Genomic DNA, 14364 nt, shown 5'->3' on the forward strand with positions numbered 1-14364 from the left:
CAGAGAGACTAACTAAAGCGATTTCTACAGAACAAAAAGAAGATGATTTGGCTCAAATCCATAACAGCTGATATCCAGAACTCCAATTTAGCTATCCTTACATCTGCGACAGTGTTTCTCCCACACCTGGAGGCTAATGAATAATGAACACCATTAAGGCCTATTTCAAATGTAAAAATCCTTGTGGCTTGCTTGTGGGAATACCTTCAGACCCATAAGCAAGTTACGGGAAGAGGGATGGATATCAAAAGAAGAGTCAAGCCCAGGTGGTAACCAGGATGCTTTTTTCAGTATCTATTTTATTATTGCCCTCTCCCACATCATGAAGTTCTATTTTATTTTTTGAGCTCATACAGACCTAGGTTAATGTTTTTTGATTAGTTCTATTTTTTGACTGTGGAGTTTTTAAACATTGCAATGGGGATTTCACCTGTGAAAAGCTACAAGGCCTTTACTATTATGTCATGTGTTGTATTATTGTGTTATGTGTGCACACTTGTGTTTTGTGTTATCTGTATGTGCGTATGTCCATATATCATATATGAGGATCGCTCATGAAAAAATGGATCCAAATATTTTTTTATTCATGTGATTTACACGGTTTAATTTAAATTAGGTAAACAGCTGTTGAGAATTGTTTTAAAATGTGGTTAACAGATCTGTTTGTTTACTTTTACCTTTCCTTTTCATTATATCTAATTCTATTCATGATACTAAATTATTTAGAAAATTGCTTTTTTTTAGTGCCTGCTGGAATATAACATAAATTTTTTTTAGCCATCATTGCCAGAATTCCTATCTTCATCCCAGTGTCAGTGAAGACAAAGATAAAACCAAACTACAGCTTCTTCAATAGCTATCACAACAAACTGTATAAACTGATGCATCAATGAATAATAACTCAACAAGTGATGGTCAATCAAGGAGTCGATTTTCTTTGGGAGGAAATGGACATACTAATGGATTCCTCTGCTTTGAACTGCTTGCAGAACTTGCCTGGACTATGTATCACTTGTATGCATTGTGAACTATCTGTTGGTGCAGCAAATTGTGGTAGAGCCGGGGTATCTTTGCTGATGGTGTCAACAGTGGTACAATTTTTCCAAAAGGGTCCGTCAATTGGCTTGGTGTCGTGGCATTTTGTGTCCTCCCCTTTCTGCTTGTAGCAGGTTATCCACAAGTATGGCTACATAATGCTGGGCCGGTAGTCAATGACGGGTAAGATCCAATTGCAATGGTACCAACCTAAGACAGGAGGCTGACACCTTGAGGTCAGCTCATCTGATGACAGCTAAGGACCATATGTAGTATTAGACAACCTAAGACAGGCAGGGTCCCTAAGCCATATACTTGTTGTTTAAAAACAAAAGGGGGAGATGTTGAGAGCCACAAATAAGTCAAGACGGTGCCTGGCATTTTCCCAGAAGGAGTGGTTGAGGGGTAGCGCCAGCGAGCCATTAAGATGATGATGGTTGAGTTGAGCTGTGTACGATTATTGGGATGATGACTGATTGCTGTAACTGGATGATGCTAAATTGAAACAAGCTGGTATTCAGTTGTGTATATAAACCTCTGCTGTCCGGCAATAAGGCGGCTCCTGCTACCTCGGGTGCCCGCTACTTTTGAGTTCTGGTGGAGATCCTGTTGAGTTCTCGTGGGTTCTCGAATAAAGTTCGTTCCTGCTTGAATCTAAAGTGGCTGGTGACCTCCCGGTTATTTGTGCCCAGCCAGACTGCGGCACAGGAGTTGTATTTTGAGAAAGGCATTTAGAACAGTTAGCTTAAAGGGGCTGAGGCTGGGGCTCAGTGGCAGGGCACTTGTCTAGCATGTGTGAAGCACCGGGTTCCATTCTCAGCACCACGTGTCCATTGACAACTTAAAAAAAAAAAATACCGCCCTCCAAACAGGCACCCCGGCCAGCTGTTGGCAGACTGCAGGTGGGCAGCGGCCAGGGGCCCAGGGAGCTGGGGCCTCCAGACCTGCCCCTCCCCGCCTGCACTCCCCATGGCCCCAGGGAACTCCACCTACGAGCTAGTCCTGGGCTCCCCTCCCGGGCATCCGCGGACCTCACCGGGGCAGGGAAGGTGCTCCAGGCCTCCCCCTCTCCACAGCCAGCCGCTGCCAGGCGGTGGAGCGCGGGGGCAGATCCGCTGCCTCCGCCCGCTCTGGAGCAAGCCGGACTCCAAGGGCCCCTCTTCCCTGTTCCCCTCTTCCCGAAACCTCGCTCCGGGCCTCGCCTCTGTCCCTGGCCTCGCGCTGGCCGCCTCCCCACCAGGCCAGCCTCTACACTCCGCCTACCAGGCTCGGCTTCCTCCTTAGATCCCCTCCACCCCGGGTTCCGGGTTCGCCTTGGCCCCGCCCACAGTTCCCCTGTTCTCCCAAGGCGTGAGGACCCGCCTAGGGCTGCCTCCAGTACTGCCTGAAGGAAGAGTGCTCCCGCTCTTGCGATGACGGTCCAATCGGAGTCCGTCACGCAGACCACATTCGCGGACGGATGGGAGACTCTGGAGCCTGGGGTTCTGGCGGGCTGGAGAGGCCGGAAGGGCTTGTTTTCTAAGCTCAGGCAAAATCCGGGCAGCCCCGCCCGCGACGCGGCCGAGGAAGGCCCCGGCGCGCGCCCGGTTGTTTGCGTCTGCGCCGCCGCCACCGCCGATGGGTCGAGACACACGCTCGCGCTCGCGATCCGTGGGGCGCAGGGGCCGAAGGCAGCGGAGCCAGAGCGGGAATCGGAGCCGAAGTCGGAGTAGGAGCCATGGGCGGCGAAGCCGGCGGCGCCGCGAGGACGAGCGACGGCGCAGGCGGAGACGGCGAAGCCGGGAGCGCAGGTGGGACGGCCGCGGGTTGGGCTCCGGGAGCTGGGAGACCCCGAGGTGTCAGGGCGGGCCTCCCGCGGGAGGGGCTGCGCGCCGGCAGGAGGCCGCGCCGCGCCGAGCCCGCGTGCGGGAAGCTGGTCGCTGTGGGAAACGGGAGCCGGGGGGAGTCTGGAGTAGGGGAGTGACAGTCACCTCTGACGCGCGGGCCGGGACTGAGGGGTTTGGCCGGAGTGGCACCAGGGTGGGTGGTTCAGTCGTCCCCGGAAGATGGCGGCCCTGAGGGAGGCATAGTGGGAAAGTGCGTGGAGTCGGGAGGGACTTGAGACTCCGAGGCCACGACCCTTACCAGTGACGGGGTGTGAGAGGGAAAAACCGCGGTGGACTCCGGAGCCGAGGCCTCAGCTTCCCCGGGCCCACAGTCCTTTTCTTCTGGAGATTGGCGCTTGACCAGACTGCCACGAGTGTACCTGGCCCAAAGAAAGAAGGGCAGTGAACCCAGACCTGGGTCCCCGTACTGGCCCAGCTCTAGGTGGTGGTGATGCTGGGGCCAGTCCTGCCCATCTGTGGCCCAAGGTGACCCATCTGTGCCCGGGAGGTCTCCACGGGGCTTCTCCAGCTGTTTTCCGCCTTCCCTTTGAGTTTGGTAAATGAATTGCCACCCAGGATTTCCAGGAAGATCCAAGTCACGGTGTAAAGGAAGAGCTGACCTGGAGGTCGGCCAGGGGTAGTCGGTACACCAAGAGCAGCAGCTGTGTATCCGTGACCTGTGAGGCTCACACGAAGTTCACACCTGCGTGTGGGGAGACACAGCTCTGGTGGAACCCAGCCACGGGGTGCTGTGTCGTAGTCTGTGTGGCAGTCGAAACAAGATATTTACCATCCTGTTCCTTGCACCAAAGTTTCTGAGTCTGGTTGAAGCCCCGGGGCTTAAGTAAGACCCTGGTTTAAATGAGCTTCAACTTAGCATTGGCTCAAGCACAGTGGCCAGCCTTGTTGTCACGACCTTGGTCTTTTTCTTGTACTGTGGTCTGGTGTTTGAGTCACTTACGATGGTTGGCTGTTAGACAGGTGATTAGTGTTGATGTCGTTTACAATGAGCTAACATGATCAAGTTTGTAGTCAATATTCGAAGCCCCCAAGATGGTTGGTTTTCAAAGTTTGGGTTTTTGACAACAGCTGAATAGGTAAAGCCTTTCACAAAAAAAGTGCTTAGTGGTGGTTCCCTGCCTTCAAAGACCCAAGACATTAAAGAAACCACCTTGGGACCCCGTGGTTGACTCCTGCCGTCCTTTAGATCAATCTAAACGTTGCTTTCACTGGGTGGCCGACTTGGATTTTCTGGTTCACACCCTTGCAGCCTAGCCAACCCCCACTCTCCCTGCACCCTCCCCCCTCAGCCTCTCTGGCCTCCTGGCAGAGGGCAGGGCGCCTTGCCGATCTTTGAAATGCCAGGTGTATTTCTTCCTCGGGGACTTTGCCTCTGTTCTTCCTCCTGTCGGAATACTCTTCCTCCACATGTCCCCTTAGCTCCCTCCCCACTTCCTGGAGGCCTCTGCTGCATGGCACCACTTCAGAGGCCCCTGACCTGTCTAACCTGCAGTCCCCTCAATCACTGCTCTTTGCAGTTCTCATCACTGTGTATTAAACGAGCTGGGGTGTGTGGTTTTGGGGTGGGACCCTGGGTAGCCAGCCCAAGAAGGAAGTCGTGGTCAGTGTTTGGTTCACTGTTGTGTCTCCAGAACTGGGGACAGTGCCTGGCAGCAGCATGCTCCCAGCAGACATGAGCAGCGGGCACTAAGCGGGCCTTGACTGCGCTCTCCCTAGGTCAGAATCGGAGGAAGAACGGTGGCAGCGCCCAGGGAGGCGAAGCCGGAGCCCCCCTGCACCCCGATGGTGCTCTCGGGACCGGTCCTCGCAGTCTGACTCTGGGGAGGAGCAGCCGCAGGGCCCATGGGCCCACCATGGGCACCGGCGTTCTTGGTCCCCCTGCTCCTTAGCATCCAGCGCAGCGTCCCCAGGGCGCCCCCAGAGTCCTGGGGCGATGGCTGCAGCTCTGAGCCAGCAGCAGAGCCTGCAGGAGCGGCTGCGGCTACGGGAGGAGCGGAAGCAGCAGGAGGAGCTGCTGAAGGCCTTCGAGACCCCCGAGGAGAAGCGCGCGCGGCGGCTGGCCAAGAAGGAGGCCAAAGAGCGCAAGAAGCGTGAGAAGATGGGCTGGGGCGAGGAGTACATGGGCTACACCAACACCGACAACCCCTTTGGCGACAACAACCTGCTGGGCACCTTCATCTGGAACAAGGTGAGCCGCGGCCGCCCTGCAGGCCCTGGTCCTCCCTGGCTGGGCGGAGCTGAGATAGGGTGCATTTAGGATTGAACCCAGCAGGAGGCAGCACAGGCTGGGCCTTGCTGAACCTCCGAGCTCCACCCAGCCCCAGTGACACTGTTTTAAAATGTCCCGGAGAATACGGCACACACGTGCACCACGCACCCCAGCTCCCGCCACGGGGACTGTGCAGGCGTGTTCCATGGCTGCAGGTGCTGTGGCTTGTCATTTCGTTCCCTGGCCATGAGGCTGACACCTCAGCGTGCTTTCTCGCCGTGCTGTAGGCCAGAGGTGGCTCTCGCGAGGTTCCTCCCTGTCCCTCTGGCTTCACGTGCTCACTGGCAGACCCTTGGCGGCCCTTGGCTTGTCCTCAGTTGTCACACGACATCCCCATACCTGTGTCTTCACTTGACCTTCTTTTCGTGTCTCTGTCCTGAGCTTCTCTCCTGGGAGGACACAGTCACCAGGAAGCCTAGCCACAGCAGGTGGCCTAGCCACAGCAGGTGGCCTTGTCTCAGCACCTGCACGTCTTCTGCACGAGGCAAGCCCACGGGCCCAGTGTAGGGTGTGGACTGAACCCAGAGCAGCTCCCGCCAGTGCAGGGACATGGTGCAGGATGCGCCTCAGCCGCCTGGCACCACTGTTCCCCCACCAGTGCCCTGTCACATTCCGTGCTGGCCCTTCTGGTCCTTCAGTTCCCAGCTGATATATTCTCTTTCCAGAGAGGACATGCTGGCCTCTGGCTCCCCTGGTCCCTGTGGACCCTTATCAAGAAACTGCTCCCAAACCCGCTGCCAGCCAGATGCTGCCCCTGGTGCTGGGTGTGCAGCCGTGTTCTCTGATAGCTGCTGTGGAGTCTGAGGGCTGTCACTGCCACCAGGCTGGAGAGTCCCTGGAATGGCGTGCCACTGAGGGGGCTCTTGAGCCAGGCCGCCCCAGGCGTTTGGAAGTGTGTTTTTCTGGGTGCCAGGGGGGATCTTGAGCACCCTCTCTTGGAGTTGGGACCCTGGGGTTTGGACAGTCATGACTGTTAGATGATACTAGGGAGTTTGGGGCCACGGGGACAGAGCTGATTAGATGCTGAGTCTGCACCCCCACGCCTCCATCAAGTGAGAGGGACGTGGAGGAGAGAACCATATCCTCAACGTGCCCTGTGCCCTTTGGGTTTGAGTTGGGGGAACCATTTGCTTTCTCCCCTTGGTGACCCCGGCAAGGTCGCAATCCAAGGGTCCTTGGTCCCTGTGTCACTGCCTCTGACCTTGCCACGTGTGGTCAGGAATCCTGGTGCACTGAGTCCTGGCCTCCACGGGCCGAGGCTGCCTGCCCTGAGAGCTGCTTGCAGGCCTCTTGTGGGGGCGGGGGGTCAGTTCAGCACCCTTGGTCTGCAGCTCAGTGGACGAGCTGCTGCTGCTGCTGGTGGCTTTGGGCACACAGTGGCATCAGTGGATGCACCGCCCTGGCCGGGCACACCCCTCTGCAGAGCAGGTGCTTGTGCGGGTTGGTGGTGGGGGACGCTTACGGCGCGGGGCGGGTGGCGTCTGCCCAGTGGTGTGGCTGGCTGTGCAGGCCCTGGAGAAGAAGGGGATCAGCCATCTGGAGGAGAAGGAGCTGAAGGAGCGGAACAAGAGGATCCAGGAGGACAACCGGCTGGAGCTGCAGAAGGTACGGGCTTGGGGCTGGCCCCACGCAGGCCCCGGGGGCCGGCTCACCGGGTGCACAGGCCAGCTAGATGAGCTTATGTGTGCGCTCCAGGGCTCCTTTGAGGTGTCCCTGATCACTCCCAGCTGCTGGGTGTTCAGCAGGAAGGGGACCTCTTGCCCCGGGGTCTCTCTGGAGCCATCCTTGTGTTCAGGGCAGGGGGGCCAGGACCAAACCGGAGAGGGCGGCGGGGGCCCCTGGCACGGCCACCCACGCGGCCTCTCCCCTGGCCCGCGGCCTCCAGGTGAAGCAGCTGCGGCTGGAGCGGGAGCGGGAGAAGGCCCTGCGGGAGCAGGAGCTGGAGCTGCTGCAGCGGGAGAAGGAGGCGGAGCACTTCAAGACCTGGGAGGAGCAGGAGGACCACTTCCACCTGCAGCAGGCCAAGCTGCGGTAGGCGCCGTCCCGGCCCACGCCTGCGCCCACACGAGCGCACTGGGCCGTCCCTCGTCCGCCTCACAGACAAGGAAACGGGGCTCGGGCCGCCCAGGGCCACACACCATGTGTCTGAGCCCCAGGCCCGGCCCCTTCCCTGCCGTGCTGCCATTGGCCACACAGGCCTCCGCAAGGGGCTTGCTCCTGATGACCTCACCTCTTCCCCCCTCAGACGGGGCTCGGCCAAGGTCAGCTCCTCGAACATGTCCCTGTGGGGGCAGAGCTGAAGCCACGGGGAGGTGGTGGCTGCTGCCCTCGGGTCCTGACTTGCCTTTGCTTCAGGGCCTCTGCGGCTCTTGCTGCAGACCTCACACAAGCCAGGCCCAGGGCAGCCCTGGAGGCCCTCGGAGCCACCCCCATCCTGCCTGCTCCTCAGGGCGCACGGCAGCTCCGCCTCCGGGCTGCTCCCTCACCGCCTCCTGCGGGAAGCTCTCCCGGGGTCAGGAAGGAGCCTGTGCTGCTTCTGACTGACCCCACCGTCCCCACCAGCTCCAAGATCCGCATCCGTGATGGGCGGGCGAAGCCCATCGACCTGCTGGCCAAGTACATCAGCGCCGAGGACGACGACCTGGCCGTGGAGATGCACGAGCCCTACACCTTCCTCAACGGCCTCACAGTGGCCGACATGGAGGACCTGCTGGAGGACATCCAGGTGCGTGGGCCCCGCGCCCTCCCACCCTCCTCCTTCAGGACACGCTGGCCCCTGCTCCCCAGGTCCCTGTGGGACCTTATCCAGGAACTACTTCCAAACCCGCTGCCTGCCGGATGCTGCCGTGGGCGCTGGGTGCGCAGCCGTGTCCTCCAGTGGCAGCGGCGGAGGCAGAGGGCTGTCATGGCCATGGGGGCTGGAGGGTCCCTGGAATGACGCGGCCACTGGGGCTCCCCCCGCCAGGTGTACATGGAGCTGGAGCAGGGCAAGAACGCGGACTTCTGGCGGGACATGACCATCATCACCGAGGATGAGATCTCCAAGCTCCGCAAGCTGGAGGCCTCGGGCAAGGGGCCAGGTAACTGCGGGACCAGCATTGCCCCTGCCAGGGACCTGGGGGATGGCAGGCATGTTCCTGGAGCACGGGCAGCCCCTCCAGGTCCTGCGGTCTTGGGGGCAGTGGAGGCTCAGGCCCTGGTTGAGCATCTGCCCAGTTGGAGCAGCACTGTCTCTGCCTGGGACAGCGCCAGGCCTGGAGTCCGGGTTGCTCAGAGCACAGTGAATGGTCTCTAGTTGCTGATTCCAAGTCCTTGGTCCGTGGGCCAGAGGGCCTGGGGTCCTTCTAGACCCTGTCCAGTCCCGTGTGGCCTCTTGACCCTCTGCCTATCAGCAGGGCTTGAAGAAGCAGCCTGTCAAGCAGGGGAGTTGGGCCGTTCCCTCTTGCCCTGCCGTATGCCCCTGCAGCTGTGTGCTAGCTCCATCTGGCATGGTGCAGAGAGCCTGTGGAGCACTGCTACAGGAGGCCACCTTGGTCCTGGCAGGCAGGGAAGGCCCCCGATGAGCACATGTGGGGACCTGGGGAGGCAGGCGCGGGGTGCCCAGACACAGACGGCAGAGCCTGTGCGTGCCTGAGGCCAAGAGGAGGCCCCTGGGAGGCCACTTTGCACAGGACTGCGGGGACCTGGGAGCAGGTGGGGCAGGTGGGGCTCTGGTCTTGGCAGCACCTTGCTGCTTCCAGCTGGTGAGGAGGGCTGTACCTGGCCCCAGACTGTGGTAGATGGTTGACAGGCTTCATGCGGAATAGGGGGCTCATATGTCGTGGGTGGCTCTCCCTGCCAGGGTGCAGTGTCATCCATAAGACTTTTCTAGGGGGGAGTAAGACCCAGAGAGGGTGAGCCACTTGCCCAGGGTCACACAGCTAGAACTGGCAAAGCCACAATCTGGAGTCTGGCTGCTAGGCCCATCCTCCCAGCCTCCATGTGGTCCTGGAGGGTGTATCAAAGGAAGTCTGCAAACCAGAGAGCCACAGGCTAAGGTCCCCAAACTCAGTGTCGCTCACCTGGGTGGGATCAAGATCCACAGCCTAGCCTCCCCTACTCAGCATTCAGAGGCCCCAGGGCCAGAACTCAAGACCGTGCTCCACATCTGTCTGTCTCCAGCCTCATTCTGGGGTGGGATCTGGCCAGGGTGGGAGTAGTGTGGCCCGGAGGAGGGAACGCTGGGCCGAGGCAGGGCAGGGCCGGCCTGCTGAGCAGCCCTGCCTCACCCACTGCAGGGGAGCGCCGGGAGGGGGTCAACGCCTCTGTCAGCTCTGACGTGCAGTCGGTGTTCAAGGGGAAGACGTACAGCCAGCTGCAAGTCATCTTCCAGGGCATCGAGGGCAAGATCCGGGCCGGCGGGCCCAACCTGGACATGGGCTACTGGGAGAGCCTGCTGCAGCAGCTGCGTGCCCACATGGCCAGGGCCAGGTGAGCGCTACCACCTTGTCCCCTTCTCAGGACCTTGCTGGGAACCACTGCAGACCTGGGCCCTACAGGAAGGTGACGCTGGGCCCACAGCCCCCAAGAGTCAGCCTCTTACCCCCACCTGGCCCAGCTCTGTCTCTGGCCTTTAACAAGTTCTGACCAGCTCCAGCCACCAGTGCCTTGTCTCCCCGGCGTCAGGCGTCACAGGAAGCCCTGGGCTGGCTGTCCCTGCCTGCCTTCCACAGGCCCCGCAGCCTGCCGGCCGCCGGCCTCTGGCCTCCGCAGCTGTGTACGGATTCCCAGCGTGCTTGGCAGCAGCTTGTAAACACAGCTCTGGTCCCTGTGCTGTCTGCCATCATCATCGTGCAAACGCCTCCAAATCTCGCCTCCAAATCCCATGTGTCTGATCAGGGTCCCACTGGGCCCCCACTTCTTTCTTTTCTTTTTTTTTTGGTACTGGACTCAGGGCCACATCCCCAGCCTCACTTTGTAATTTATTTAGACACAGGGTCTCACTCAGTTTCTTAGGGCCTCGCTATTGCTGAGGCTGGCTTTGAACTCGTGATCCTCCTGCCTCAGCCTCCTGAGCTGCTGGGATGACAGGCGTGGTACTGTGCCCAGCTGGGCCCTACTGACCAGTCCCAGATTTGGGCTTTCAGTTCTTACCCCGTTTTGTATGCCCTAGGACAGGACCTGCACCTTCCCTGCCCCACCCCCCTCACCGACTGCCATGGATCCTTATGGCCAAAAGCCTTGTCTTGGGGTGGCAGGCTCTCAGCCTCCATTCCTGGGAAGAGAGGCAGGGTTGGGAGTGGTTCAGAGGGTGCCAGGGCAGAGCGTCCCCTCAGCCCGGCTGCCCACTCTATGGCAGGCTCCGGGAGCGCCACCAGGACGTGCTGCGGCAGAAGCTGTACAAGCTGAAGCAAGAGCAGGGCGTGGAGAGCGGGCCCCTGTTCCCCATCCTGAAGCAGGAGCCCCCGTCCCCCAGCCACAGGTGGGCGCGGGCAGGGGCGGGGCCGGCCGGGCCGGGCGGGGCGAGGGTGGGCCAGGCGCAGGACTCACCCTGGGCTCTCCTGCAGCCTGGAGCCCGAGGAGCCGGCCCCCACGCCGCCCGGGCCCTCCGTGGAGGGCGGGCCCACTGAGCCCGAGGGGGCCGCAGCAGCGCCGGCGGAGGGCGAGGGCGAGGGCGAGGCGGTGCTCATGGAGGAGGACCTGATCCAGCAGAGCCTGGACGACTACGACGCGGGCAGGTACAGCCCGCGCCTGCTCACGCAGCACGAGCTGCCGCTGGACGCGCACGTCCTGGAGCCCGACGAGGACCTGCAGCGCCTGCAGCTGTCGCGCCAGCAGCTCCAGGTCACAGGTGGGCAGCGGGGCTGGCAGCCCGGAGGGGGAGGGAACAGGGCCGGGAAGCTGAGCCCGGGTGACGCAGCCCCCGCCCGCAGGAGACGCCAGCGAGAGCGCGGAGGACATCTTCTTCCGGCGGGCCAAGGAGGGCATGGGCCAGGACGAGGCGCAGTTCAGCGTGGAGATGCCGCTGACCGGCAGGGCCTACCTGTGGGCCGACAAGTACCGGCCGCGCAAGCCGCGCTTCTTCAACCGCGTGCACACGGGCTTCGAGTGGAACAAGTACAACCAGACGCACTACGACTTCGACAACCCGCCGCCCAAGATCGTGCAGGGCTACAAGTTCAACATCTTCTACCCCGACCTCATCGACAAGCGCTCCACGCCCGAGTACTTCCTGGAGGCCTGCGCCGACAACCGCGACTTCGCCATCCTGCGCTTCCACGCCGGGCCGCCCTACGAGGACATCGCCTTCAAGATCGTCAACCGGGAGTGGGAGTACTCGCACCGCCACGGCTTCCGCTGTCAGTTCGCCAACGGCATCTTCCAGCTCTGGTTCCACTTCAAGCGCTACCGCTACCGGCGGTGACGGCGGGGCCCGGCCTGGCCGGGTGAGGCTGCGGGACCACGGCCAGCCCCCACCTGCCCCAGGCAGACCTGCCCCTGGACCTGTTTCCCGTTTGTGAAGTGGGTCGCCACAAAATCTGCTTCAGAGCTGAGGAGACAGCAGGACAAGCTGACCCGGCAGTGTCCTGACGTGTTCAGAGCCCAGGGACCCTGGCAGCGGTCACTCAGACCTCCCCGTCCAGGAGGCTGCATGGGGCCCGAGGCCAGCCTGCACCCTGGGAAAGTGCAGAGGGTGGCCAGCTGGGCAGGAGGCAGGAGAGGGGCCCAGACCTGGGGGTGCTTACTGGTCCTGGGAGATGTGGGGCAAGATCCTGCCACCAAGCTGTCACAGGGCCACTCAGCCCCTGGACAAGTTCTTCCAGGACCCTCCCACAGGCTGGCCATGCTCAGGGTGGCAGCAGCAGAGGCCAGACCGTCACACGTTTCAGAAGAGACCAGGCTGTGCAGCCAGGGCCCCGGGAGCTATGGGATCAGTCCCCACCCCAGTGATGGGACACATTGGCCACCACCTGGGAGACGACCCTGTGACCTGGTCCAGGGCTTCAGTGGGTTTCTACCCACTTGGGAAGTGGCATTTCTCGGCCACACAGTCCCCCAGGAGGTGCCCCCTGCATCCCCTTTTCTCAGGTGGTCGAGGTTGAGGGCCAGATGGGAGCCCCAGCCCCACTCCTGACCTTCCTCCCCAGCATCCCAGGGGCCTGCTCCCCCAGGACCCGCCCACCACCTGTTAGACCTGGAGATGATTTTACTTTGTTTTATAAAAAGATTTTCTTAGGTGGGAAGAACTCTTGCTTTCCTTCTCTCGCCGTGGCCTGTTGCCCAGGGCGTCGGGATGAGGCTGCTCTGTGATGCAGAGGGCTGCCAAACAGCTCAGGGCCCCGCCCCGCCCTGCTCTGCCGGGCCCTGTCTCTGACATCTGAGTGCCATGGTGCAGTGTCACAACCAGGGCCATTCAAACAGCCACCATGCCTAAAAATAGCCGGCAGCCCTTCTGGGAGGAGCCTGCCTAGTCCCTGGGCCTCCTGACTCCCCACTTCCCAGGGCGGCTGTGGCCACCCCATAGCCCCAGGAAGGAGTGTCCCAGGCTGCTGCTCGTCCAGGCCAGGGTTCTCAGGAGGGTGATGCCCGGCCATGTCCAGGACTGTGTGTCGCTCTCGTGACGGGGAGCGCCTGGCATGGAGCAGGCACCCACCAGGGATGCTGCCTGGTTCCTGGCATGCCAGGCCTGCCCTGCCTCCAGCTGCCCAGGCTGCAGCTGTAGTGCCCAGCTTCCCCTGGTGCGGGCACCTCCCCAAGTGTTCGCCACGTCCAGGAGTGCGGAGGACTTCTAGTGATCCTCCTGCCTCAGCCTCCTGAGCTGCTGGGATGACAGGCATGGCTACTGAGGGCAGCCATTGCATCTGACTAGGGATGCTCACACCTGCAGTCGGCCACTGGGAGGCAGGGGCAGGAGGTTCTCAAGTTCAAAGCCAACCGGGCAGCGTAGACTGCTTTGTAAAGAAGGGCTCGGGCAGCCGCGCTGTGGGGCATGAGCCCAGCACGTGGGCCCTGGGGCTCCGTCCCTGTGCTGCCCACACTCAGAGGGGCACCCTCCATGCCAGGCTGAGCTGGTGCAGAGTGGGGACCACTGGACGTCACTCATCCATCAGGTGATCCCTGGCCTGCGTCACCCGGCCAGAGCACAGTGGAAACGGAGTTGATGGTGTGGCTGACTGCAGGTGCCGGGGCACTCGGAGCCCAGCTCGGTGCCGCCAGGGCTGCTGTTAAGGTGTGCACACCCATGTCCTTGGCCCTGGTTCCTCTTCGCCACACCTGCCTGTGGTCCTAGCAAGGTGTTGACCTGGGGGCCCAGGATGTGGGGCCTCTGGAGGGAGACGGGCCACAGGAGCACCAAGGAGGAGGCCCTGGAGGACTGGGCACCCTGGGGGAGTGGCATCAGGAGAGGGCGAGGCCTGCCTTGAGGGGACAGGGCGACAGGTGAGCTGGGGCAGGGACACAGAGGGGCTGCACGCCAAGCCAAGGAACTGGGCTCCACGGGGGGCGTGGCCCCGCAGTGTGTCAGGGAGAGGGGCCTGCTGCAGGCTGGGGCTGGGGCGGTCCTGCACCCACCCAGCTGCCCCGGCTCCCACCCAGCCTCTTCCTTCCCTTGGAGATGTTCAAGGCTAAGAATAGCTGCTCCCTGCAGGAAACCGTGGCCACAGGGGGCACATCCTGAGCCTGGCCTCGGTTCCCACCATCTGGCCCCAAGGCCACCGTGCCTCTTCCCGCCTGAGCCTCCTGTGCGCCTGCGTGTGGGTAGGGACCAAGCAAGGCTGAAAGCTTTCCAGCCCCGAGCCTGAGGTGGAGGGAGCCCAGACCCCCAGGTCAGGTCCCACAGGTGGCCTGGGCCACCCTCTCTCTGGGCCCGTCCCCCCCCTCGTACGCCACAGGGACACACTCCCTTACTCCCACCTTGCAGAGGCACCGTGAGAGGAGGTGCTGTGGCCACACCAGTCAGCCCAGCACTCGGGAGACTGAGGCAGGAGGATGGCAAATTGGAGGCCAGTCTGGGCAACTTGGTGAGACCCTGCCACTCCTCACCGGGGCACTTGCTTCGCACGAGTGAGGCTCTGGGTTCAACCCAGCACTGAAAAAAGAAGCGGAAAGTCAAGTGTCCTGCGGCCCCCATCCAGCCTCTTCCGGAGGAGACATTGTCCTAGTTATCACTGGGCTGGGGACAGAGGAAGAGGGAGC

The 14364-nt window shown here is 61.2% G+C and overlaps 1 protein-coding gene across 1 annotated transcript; it reads left to right on the forward strand.

Moving 5' to 3' along the window:
• Nucleotides 1–2621: 2621 nt before the first annotated feature.
• On the forward strand, nt 2622–12416 carry Cactin (cactin, spliceosome C complex subunit). Its single transcript, XM_046444128.2, has 10 exons — nt 2622–2825; nt 4638–5109; nt 6700–6795; nt 7076–7221; nt 7753–7915; nt 8156–8270; nt 9468–9660; nt 10529–10651; nt 10737–11020; nt 11103–12416. The coding sequence occupies exons 1-10, from the start codon at nt 2653–2655 to the stop codon at nt 11591–11593; spliced, it is 2256 nt and encodes a 751-aa protein (XP_046300084.1). The 5' UTR covers nt 2622–2652; the 3' UTR covers nt 11594–12416.
• Nucleotides 12417–14364: the final 1948 nt, after the last annotated feature.

Source organism: Marmota monax, unplaced genomic scaffold, assembly GCF_021218885.2.
Source record: "Marmota monax isolate L192 unplaced genomic scaffold, Marmota_monax_Labrador192_F-V1.1 WCK01_AAM20220418_F8-fsc00102, whole genome shotgun sequence".
Classification (NCBI taxonomy): Eukaryota; Metazoa; Chordata; class Mammalia; order Rodentia; family Sciuridae; genus Marmota; species Marmota monax.